Source organism: Vigna radiata, unplaced genomic scaffold, assembly GCF_000741045.1.
Source record: "Vigna radiata var. radiata cultivar VC1973A unplaced genomic scaffold, Vradiata_ver6 scaffold_91, whole genome shotgun sequence".
NCBI lineage: Eukaryota > Viridiplantae > Streptophyta > Magnoliopsida > Fabales > Fabaceae > Vigna > Vigna radiata.
Window position 1 is genome coordinate 741,242 of NW_014543115.1, and position 11,585 is coordinate 752,826.

The following is an 11,585-nucleotide window of genomic DNA, read 5'->3' on the forward strand; positions in this document are numbered from 1 at the left end:
CTTCCAAAAGATTATATATATATATATATATATATATATATATATATATATATATATATATTAAAGTGTAAGATGGTAGTAAAATAATAAAACATAATATAAAGTATTTGACAGAATTTGAATTCAAACCCAATGAAAAAAAAAAACAAATTATCATAAGTTTTTCTCAATTGAAACTAACTTTTACTTTTTATTAAAGATATATAAGAAAAATGGGTATGTGAAACCATTAGTGAACTGATAAGGGTCCTAGGTATTGGGTGGCCTGAACTCTAACAACCTTTCACAAAACAAAGACAAGGTTTTTGCCTAAAAACATCTTCCATTCACTCACTCACTGTTCACATGATTTTGTTCTTCCTTGAACCCTTAGAATATCCTCGTTTTCAATGGAAACCAATTCTCTGACACTTCCCTCTTCTCGTATGTCCATTCTACTGAAGGATTCTCCCGGTGGAGCTCCTCAACAACAGAACAAGGTTTTCCACTTTTTATCACTTCATTATGAATTCTTTGTTATTAATGTTATAATTGTTATTTGATCCAAGCGTGCACTTAGTTGCCCATATTTAGTACAAGCCCACATGCTTTTGACTTGCATTTGATCTTGAGTTTTCCTGTGTGCTGTTTTAATAGGGATCACTTTCATCTATGTCTGCTCTTTGAATTTGAGTTTAATTTTTAAGTATTGTCACTCTTAACCAATTAAAAATTAGAATGGGTATTTCTTTAAAAAGTTGTTGTAAAAATCGACCAATCTATTGTACATACCCGTTTCTGATATTAATATGAGCTATTTACTCTTGAATTTATAACGTCTTTTCAGTTTTTGTTTTTTTATATGCTCAAGTAAACCAATTAAGAATCACTTTATGTATGGCTTTTGAATTAATTATTATAAAGTTAGTTATGTACAAATCTATAATTGGATGAGAGACTTTTTAGTGTTTTCCAGCATCTTATATATTTTGGGATGGACGTTGAACAGATAATCTGGAGGAGGAATGAAAAAAGAGCTTTTGATGGTACATACAGCAGTGTAGATAGCTCTTCATTGGTTCAAAACAATAGTAGGAAAAGAATGTTTCCTCAATCCGATGGGGTTTTTCGTGATTCCAAAGTTGATGTTTATATGCCAAAACAGACTTCTTTATGTGTTTTGATGCTACATTACACAGAAAATGGTCTCTTTCCTCAAGCACAGACTACATGGGAGCAGCTGATATATAGTTCTTTTGTACCTTCTTTTGAATTTATTTCAAGACTATTTGATGCTTATGCAAAACATGGAAAATTCGATGAAGTGGTCAATATTCTACGCTATGTGGATATGAGGAATTTCAGTATATTACCTAATGTTTACTCGTTGGCTATTTCTTGTTTTGGAAGAGAAGGACAGCTTGAGTTAATGGAAGATATGGCAAAGGAAATGGCTTCAAGAGGTGTTCATATCTCATCTAAAACTGCTAATGCTTTTGTTTTGTATTATAGCATTTTTGGTTCTTTGAAAGACATGGAGAATGCTTATGGCCGCCTAAAGAAATCAAGATTTATGATAGAGAGGGAAGTGATTCGGGCAATGGCCTCTGCTTATACAAGGGACAGACAATTCTATGAATTGGGTGAGTTCCTAAGAGATGTTGGTCTAGGTAGGAAAGATGTCGGAAATCTTCTATGGAACCTTTTGTTACTTTCTTATGCTGCAAATTTCAAGATGAAAAGCTTGCAGAAAGAATTTCTGCAAATGTTGGAATCTGGGTTCCGTCCTGATATTACAACCTTTAATATTCGTGCTTTAGCCTTCTCAAGGATGGCTTTGTTCTGGGATCTTCACCTTAGCATTGAACATATGGAACATGAGAAGGTCATTCCTGATCTAGTGACTTTTGGGTGTGTAGTTGATGCATACTTGGAGAGAAAGCTTGGAAGGAACTTGGACTTTGTTCTAAACAAAATGAACTTGGATGATTCTCCAATGTTGTTAACGGATCCGTTTGTGTATGAGGCCTTAGGTAAAGGAGACTTTCAAATGAGTTCTGAAGCATTTTTGGAGTTTAAGACACAAAGGAAATGGACGTACCATGCTTTGATACAAAAGTATCTCAAGAAACATTACAGAAGGAACCAAATATTTTGGAACTACTAACTAATTGCTGGATATTTAGGTCCACTCAAGTTAGCCAACTGGGATACTTTTACTGAATTGTTCTCTGGTAAAACAAAGAGCTAACTATCTGTTTCTGCATTTCTTTCATAGAATTTGAGTCTTACACAGACCTTGATTCTATACAGACATTCACTATGCAGTTAACTTGAATCAAACTTTTACATATGGTGGATGCATTTGAGGGAACGAAGTTAAGTTGGAAACAGTGTGTTGTAAAGCGTACTGTGATGCATACAATGGAACATCAGAAGCATCTTATCTTGAAGAAAGCTTGGAGGAACTGAAACTTATATCCCGGCTTGTACATTCTCAGCGTGAGCTACTCTTATACTACAAGATTGCTTATCCCGGCATACATATTTTCTTTCTTATAATAGATTACATATTTCACATCTTATTGTTAATAGATATAAAATCTGTTAGTTTTTTTTGGCATGCTGTCTTGTAACTCGTTAAGTTGTTATGGAAACATACTCAACATAGATTTTGTCAATCTTTCTTTTACCGATTATAAAAACAAAAAACAGCTCGGTAACAAACAAACAGGCCAGCCACAGCAAAAAATAAGCATAACAACACACCCAAACAGCTTATCAACAGTTCGGAACCACATTGAATTAAACAACAACGACAACTTAATTATATGAAAAAACATAACGTTTTGAATTGAATCCCATACGATGAGAACCCACGTGGACCAAGCATGCATCTCTAAACTACACTACGCATGAATATGATATATATATATATATATATATATATATATATATATATATATATATATATATATATATATATATATATATATTATTTATGCCAAAACCATAATATATATGCACGAATATATGTTTCACAGTGACATACAATTGTTTATCAAAATGAAAATAAACTAAGCCATGTGATTATGCTTGACAATTGAGCTCCACATTACCCGGATTGAATTGTTTGTGCTTGTCTCTTTCTTTTGTGTGAATAAATAAGTGATATAAGTGTAGAGACACCTTTAGTGGATAATGAACTAACAGTTAGAGTTGGGAAAATATTTTGGGAGTATGAGTAATTAGTTTTGGTGGGAGATTTTTGTTGGTTTAATATGATTGTATAAATGTCATATTTTTATAGTCCTTTATGTTGATAAGATTGTATTAACATACTTTATATTTTGGATTAAATATTTTCAATATTATTGTGAAATATTTTATTTTATTTTATTAGTTTTATGTTAGGATGTTGCCGTTTTTCATTAACATTATATATAACTTTCTAAACTTTAACTTTTATTTATTAATAGATTATGGAAATTTTTAAAAATAAATTTTTACTAAATTAATATTTTTATATTTTATTCATATAGGTATATTTTATATTATAAAAAATAATATAAGATTTTAAATTATCATTAATATCCTAAAAAATAATTAAGTAGTTATTATTTAATTTAATATTAAAATAAATAACTTAAATTTATGTGTCAAAATGGTAAATAAAAAACTACAGTAATAAGACACACACACATATATATATATAATATATATATATATATATATATATATATATATATATATATATATATATTAGTGGAAAAAAGATATTTTATAATGTACAAAAATAATTTTTATAACGTAGTTATTGGAAATATAGTTCTAAGCGATATAGTAAGTCTATGCATTTTATAATATAGCGAAAGCTATTATAACGTATATGCTTTTCTATGTTATAATATGTGATATATTATAACGTGAATATGCTGAATTCAAAATCAACTTATTATAACATACATTATTTAGTACGTTATAATATATGTTTTTTTAGAAAAAAAATAATTATTACAATTGACATTCAATAAAAATTATAATCATATTCCTCTCATCCCATTAATTTATAATCAACATAAGTTCAAATAACAAATTCGATGTAACTAATAATAAAATTCATTTCAAACATTAAATTGTCTAATAATATTTATACAACATTTATATATGAAACTATATATTAAATCCAAATTAGATTAATGTATATATACTATTGAACTATAACCAAGTTTCTACTAACACTTAAGAAACCCGATTCCTTCTATTATATGTCTGCATCTTCCATGAGAAATGAATCATTAAAAATTGCATGAAAACGAGGAAAATTCAAATTAAGCCAAGCTGAATCAGAAACTACAATTATGATTCTAATGTAAATTCAAGTTATGAATGGTATGTAAATTCAGCTCTTAAACAGATTATGATATCCAATTATGTACATCATAAAATGAATCAGACACAACTACCTACACCAGAAAATGCACAAGAATTAATACCTACAAATTGAGTATCAATACATACAGAAAAACTAGAAATTAAAATGGATGCAAGCAGACCTAATATCAATACTATCAAGGTTAACCCTACTACACGATTTAAACCACATACAATTCACATATTCAACATACACAACCAAACAAAATTGAATTTACCCTTATCACTTATCAATATATTCAACTTCAAATGTAAAATAGCAGGAAGCTTTTGGTTTTCACTCATGTATAAGTTCTCAATAAGTAAAATAGGCAAGAAGCAATATGAAGAATTAAACATGGAACATAGAAACCGCATCGTTGACTAAATAAGTTGTAAAATGTAACACCTCAACTTATAGAAGTGCTTATTGTTATATATACCTTCCAATCTGCAGAAGCCAAAGCCGAAGCAAGTGTAGTAGATGATGTAGCAGAAGTCTTGACATCAAGAGGAGATGCCTATTTTCACAATCAGATGGACCCATCAGATTATAGGGCACATTTGGTGGTATTGGAAGTGAATGGCTGAGAGTTACCTATTTTCAAAATTTCAAATTTATCAGTATGTCAAATATTTTGTATGAAGAAGAATACAACTATAGTATGATGATCACCTGGGTATTTCCAACCCTTCGTGTAGTAGGACCCATCCTTTGTCCAGGAGAACCCTGTCTCTGAAGGTGGTATGGCATAATGAAATTTAGAGCAATCCCACACATGCTTTGTGGCAAGACATGAGGTTGAAAGCCATAGCCTATTGCCAGAGGTAAGAGCCCAAGTGTTCCTGGACCAAAATAAGCTGGATGATATCCAGTAATGTCAGCAGAGAAAGCTGCAATTTGCATATGAGAAAATTGGCCTGAATATAGTAAAAGAATATATATTATAAAAGGCTAAAACAAGATTCATACAAAATTTAAAACAAGATTAATACAAAATTTGAAAACATGCACACAATCACTTGTAAATTAGCCTTCCTTTCTTCCTTTCCTTGGGCTACTGCAACATACATAGGCTTTTGTCCAATTATCTTCCGATTCATTTCATTCAACTGAAAATAAGTAAAATAAATAAATAAAAAAGTAACAAAATAAATAATATAGTGATTATTATCATAATATACTACTCTCTATATATAAAGATTAAGAAAATATATATAGTATTATGTATAGAAAATATATATATATATATAGAAAATACATTACACAGAATAAAGGCTTAGCTCGTTAATTTTAATTAGCAAATTATGTATGAGCACAATTTCTTATTCAGCAACTAAAACACACACATAATATAGTGGACCTAAGGAATTTAAGATTGCATATCAAGAAGAAAAAAACCTAAAAACTTCAAATCATTGTAAGGTGATTACAAAAAAAAAAGTTTATCAAACTTGCTTCATCAGTTTAATATAAAATCTTCATATTCCTCAATGCAAATATAGTAAACACTCAATCACATTAGATAAATTATAGAAAGCTGAAACAACAAAACATTAATTTTGCCTAATAAAAAGGGAAAATCATTTTATGGTTCACAACTTTTGATGTTCTATTTAACAAATATGATAACAGATAAAGAAAAAAGAAAAGACAAGATTAACATTACCTTTTTGCCTCTTCTAAAGCTTCAATAAAACTATGTTTCTTGCATTTTGAGTGTAGATCGGTAAGAAGTCCACTGAGAAATGATTTCACCTGTTCCAGTCTAACCCTGGAGAACAAGAAGAATATACAACAGAGACACATTTTAAAAGGAGGAAAAGATCACACAGTATAGAAATAAAGTCTCCCAGTCAACATTGAAAACCATATTATCCTTAATTTTCACAGAATATCAAACCTTGCAAAGTCATGGGTGCCAAAAAATTGGACAGGAACTGATCTTCCTCCCAAACTCATCTTTAAACCTTTACAGTTGCTAGCAAGTGATTCCTCAAAAACAACAGCCAGCCACATTGCATGGCTGCAACAAAATAATAAAAAGACACAAGCATATATGATAAAAAATTAACAAGACCTAATAGTGACTAGAAATGCCAATAATAAAGAAATAAGGTAAATTGAAGAAGACAAAGAAAGAATTTGTTTTGTTAAAGGGAATTTGGTTGTATGACAATACATTAATGTAAATTTCCTGTGCAATATATGTCTTTGTTCTTGTTCTTTTCTTGACTTGCTTTAGATTATACGAAAGTATAATTCTTTTTAAAGGTTCTTTTGTACTGGGAAGTATTTTTAGAACCAGAAACGTAAGAAAAGAAACTAAAAGGAACGATGCTAGAAATAGCTTCTGTACTTTTGGTCATTCTAAACATCTGGTTAGGACATTGGTTCCTCAGCAAGGACATACCGCCCCATCATCATCCCAACAACCATGTCCACCTCATCAGCCTCCTTTCCAGACCACAGTTGTGCAAGACGAAGATAGTGATGATTCTGATGATCGTGATGATCCTAATCCTGATGGTTATCATAGGTTTTGATATTTAGGAACTTTAGAAAAAAAATTTAGTTAGGTTTTCTTTTTTAAGAACTTTGACACTTATCAAACTTTGAAGTTAGTATTTTAGTATCAAACTTTGTTTTGCATTTTAAACTTAGAAGTTTGGGATTGCATTTTAAACTTTGTTTTGACACTTATCATCTTTGGAAACTTAGAATGATTGAAGTTTTCTTGATGAATGTTGAATGATTACATTTGAATTGATGTTTGGAATTGATGTTGTCTGGATAAATTGATGTTTGGGATTGTTGATTTTTCATTTGCAGGTTTTGGGTTTAATAGAGAACCAAATTGGCTTCAAAAAAGACTGTCAAAGTTACAGACGGCCTCTAGGCCGTCACTAAACACACACTTTCGAAAAGCGTTACCGAGGGCCTCATGGCCTTCGGTATTACCCACGGCCTAGTGGCCTTCGGTATTACCCACGACCTAGTGGCCTTCGGTATTACCCACAGCCTAGTTGGAGTCGTCGACAAGCCGTCGGTACGGTGCGTTTACCGACGACTTTTGGTCAGTACCGAGGGCTTTTCTCCGTCGGTAAATCCCTTCTTTTTTGTAGTTGGGTGCTGACCACTTACTCAGGCGGTGTGTTACAGCAGAGGAAGCTGCTGGTATCCTATGGCATTGTCATAATTCGCCATATGGAGGACACTTTAATAGAGAAAGGACCGCCGCCAAAGTGCTTCAATCTGGTTTCTTTTGGCCAACCTTGTTCAAAGATGCACATGCTCATGCAAGAGGTTGTGATAAATGCCAAAGAGCAGGAAGCATTTCAAAGAGACATGAGATGCCACTGCAGGCAATTATAGAAGTTGAAGTATTTTATTGTTGGGGAATGGATTTCATGGGACCATTACCTTCTTCCTACAACAACGAATATATTTTAGTGGCAGTGGATTATGTCAGTAAGTGGGTTGAGGCTGTAGCATGACAAAAGAACGATGCCAAGACAGTGGTCAAATTTCTCAAGAGACAAATCTTTTCAAGATTTGGTGTGCCCAGGATCCTCATAAGTGATGGAGGATCACATTTCTGTAATGCCCAATTGGCCAAGGTCTTGTCACAGTATGATGTGAGGCACAAAATTGTCTCTCCTTATCATCCACAGCCCAATGGCCAAGCTGAAGTTTCCAACCGTGAAATTAAGAGAATCCTTGAAAAGACTATTTCATCTTCAAGAAAGGATTGGGCGGCAAAATTAGATGATGTCCTGTGGGCTTATAGGACTGCCTTGAAGACTCCTGTAGGGCTAACACCCTACCAATTAGTCTATGGCAAGTCATGCCATCTCCCTGTTGAGATGGAACATAGGGCATACTGGGCTTTGAAATTTCTTAACTTTGATACGTCTCTGTGTGCAGGTAAAAGAAAGCTTCAGTTGCAAGAGTCGGAGGAAATGAGGATGACTGCCTATGATTCTTCAAGGAAATACAAAGAAAGGGTCAAGATGTACCATGACAAAAAGTTGATCAAGAGAGAATTTCAACCTGGACAACAGGTACTGTTGTTCAATTCCAGATTCAAACTGTTTCCAGGTAAGTTGAAATCTAAATGGTCTAGTCCCTTTGTGATTAAGGCAGTCAAGCCTTATGGTGCTATTGAATTAATGGATCCAAATTCTGAGGATCAAAATAGAAGCTGGGTTGTTAATGGCCAGAGACTGAAACCTTATTTAGGTGGTGAGGTTGAACGCCTCACCACAACTATTAAATTATCTGAGCCATGAGATTCTGGGTCAAGCTAGTGACGTTAAAGAAGCGCTTGTTAGGAGGCACCCTAGCACCTGTTTGTAAATATTTGTGTTTATTCTTTGTTGTGTTTCTGTAATTGTTGAGTTGAGTGTGGAGAGGAAGTGTTGATTGAGCTTGGTAGTTGAATTCTGACGCTTTAGTCGCATAGCGCACAGCTGAGGTACGCTAGGCGACTAAATAATTTTTATGAAACGCAATTTGCTCGCACAGCGAAAATGATTCGCTAAGCATGAGAGAAAAAGAATGTGGCATTGTATTAAAGTCGCATAACGCACAAAATGCACTCTGCATCTAAAATTTTATTTTTCTCTCTGAAAGTGATTCGCATAGCGAAATCGATTGGCTAAGAGAGCAAAGTTCACTGGAGAATTACTGAAATTAATTGAAAAGTTCGCTCTGCAAAATTCTGTGCAGAGCAGGATACTTGGGAAGAAGAGTTTTTATTATTAATTCGCAACGCGCACAACTCTGGTGCGCTAGGCGGATTTGTTCTTATTGCGTTATTTGTCTTCATTCGCACAACGCACCCTCTTTGGTGCTCTAGGCGAATGTGTTCTTTTTCTTTAAAAAAAAAAAAAAAAAAAAAAAAAAAAAAAAAAAAACTTTTACATTCGCATAGCGCACAAGCCATGGTGCCCCCAGCGAATGTACTTTAAAATTCAAAAATATAATAAAATAATGAAAAGTTCTGAAAATGAGGCAGCGTAGTTATTGAAGGCAAATTCGCACAGCGCACGACATAGGGTGAGCTCTGCGAATCCTTGCGGAGGGGTACTTTTATTTTACCACTTCTTAGAATTTCACCCTTGCCACCCTTTCGTCTTTCACGTTCGCAAAGCGTCGTGCCACCCTTCTTCCAACATCTCCCTGTTTCCTCCATTGTTGCCACTCTCACACACTTTCACTGGTGCTTTTGTCTCTCATGTGCATCTGTCTCTTCACTGTTCATCTTTTCCTCTCCACTTTTGACCAGGTTTGATTTTCGTTTCTTCTCCTTGTTGTCATAGGATAGATTAGAATGTTTAGATATCTATATAACCATTGTTCTGTCCATCTTTGGTGTCATTGTGGTCTGTGATCTGTTCATGTCTTGGTGAAGTCTTTGTGCTGGAAAATAGGATTCGCTATGCGATCGTATTTTTTTTGAAAAAGAAGTTTGACTAGGATTTTGGGGGCATCTGAATCGCACTGCGAATCCTGTTCTGTGGTCTCTAAAAATTCTGTTTCGCATAGCGAATTGCTTAACAGTTAGCTCTGATTTTCGCAGTCTCGCAGAGCGCACAACTATGTGTGCGCATAGCGAATGGTTTTAATTTCGCTGAACGACTACAGTCACATAGCGAAATTTGTCTGTCAGCAAGCACAATTTCCACTTTCGCACAACGCACCTTGCTATGTGCGCACAACGAATTTCACCTGACAGATACTCTCACTTTGAGTAATTCATGTAATCTCACCCCTTCTTCCACAATTGCTTGCCCTGTGTTTGTGTTTTGCAGATGGCTCCTCCTAAAAACTTGTATCATGAGAAAAAGAGGAAGACCACAAAAGGGTCTTCTTCAAGATCACAGCCTACTGTGCAACAAGAGGAGAACCTCGTTCTCAACTATGATCAGAATCGGTTTGTTTCAGAGATAGCCCAGAAGAGGTTTAATCAGAATATCATGGGCAGAGGTCTCTTACCTGAGAGGAGAATCGAATTGCAAGAGAGGGAATATGACAATATCTGGGCATAATTGGAGAGGCGAAAATGGGATTATGTGTTAGCGAATCTCCCAGATGAAACAGATGAGGTCTTGGTGAAAGAATTTTATGCTAATGCATGGGACCCCGAACATTCACAGACACCTAAGATAGGAGCTTCAACGGTGTGAGGCAAACTTATACGTTATGACCGAAAAACTTTGAACAGACTGATGCGTACACTGATGTACATCCCGTGTCCACTTGGCACATTTATGTCTGGTCATCCCGATCACGATTTTATTGCCTCCACTTTGTGCTTACCAGGTTATGGGTACCAGCTTGGCACCAATGGAATACCAGTGAGGATACTAAGGAAACATCTGAATTTAGTGGTTTACTGTTCCTCCCTCCGATCTGTTTACTGATTATATGATTCAGAGTATGGCGAGAATGGATGATATTCGCGACTGGTGCTACACTGTGAGGCAGGGACAGGTATCTTTGCAGGACAGCATGTACCAACTTTCATTAGGTATACCTGACGTCCCTGCAGATTCCTTGATGACTGGCGACCAGTTTGTCGAGCAGATTCCTTGGCCTGAGGAGAGGCCTGAGTTTAGGTGGGGGAAAGCTTTCCCAACATACACGGCAGCACCACAGTCAGAGTCACAGTATCAGCAGGAGGACATGATGGTTGGTGATGGTCATCAGGAGGCAGAGGAGCCGGACCCTAGGTGGACGCAACAGAGTCAGTACACACAAGAGAGCCAGTGGAGATCCGGGCCAGATGGGTCGTGGTAGAGTGCTGATGGACAAATGTTTTGCATGTTTCATGTTTAGTGTTATGTTTTTATTTTTCAGTTCAGATGTTATTGTGGAACTCTGTTTAGTTGTTTTTGTTTATGTTGTAAAGACTTTGACTTTGATGTTTTGATTTAATGACTATGCATTTTCTGATTAAGTTATGTGGTTCTTGTATGTTGTGGTTGCTGTGTTTCAGAATTTATCTGTGTGTATGAATATGACCAGATCTGTGAGTGTTGAGAGCAGATGTGATTGAGAGATGTAGAGTTGTCTGGATATGGAATTGGTTTTTGCATGAGTTTGATTCTACGTACATACACACACTTTGGTTAAGGATGAAAAAGGCTCTGTCTGATATTGATTATACAGCTACTTGGCCAGATAG

General features: G+C 34.7%; 1 protein-coding gene across 1 annotated transcript; it reads left to right on the forward strand.

Annotated features, from left to right (window-relative positions):
• The first annotated feature begins 242 nt into the window (after positions 1-242).
• Positions 243-2,839, forward strand: LOC106753076 (pentatricopeptide repeat-containing protein At3g42630). Its single transcript, XM_014634860.2, has 2 exons — positions 243-479; positions 989-2,839. The coding sequence occupies exons 1-2, from the start codon at positions 390-392 to the stop codon at positions 2,144-2,146; spliced, it is 1,248 nt and encodes a 415-aa protein (XP_014490346.1). The 5' UTR covers positions 243-389; the 3' UTR covers positions 2,147-2,839.
• The last annotated feature ends 8,746 nt before the right edge of the window (positions 2,840-11,585 follow it).

Bases quoted from the DNA above. Each gene is read 5' to 3' on its own strand.
- LOC106753076 (XM_014634860.2), top strand. From the start codon at position 390: ATGGAAACCAATTCTCTGACACTTCCCTCTTCTCGTATGTCCATTCTA. The intron at 480-988 runs GTTTTCCACTTT...GACGTTGAACAG, and splicing joins CTCCTCAACAACAGAACAAG to ATAATCTGGAGGAGGAATGA.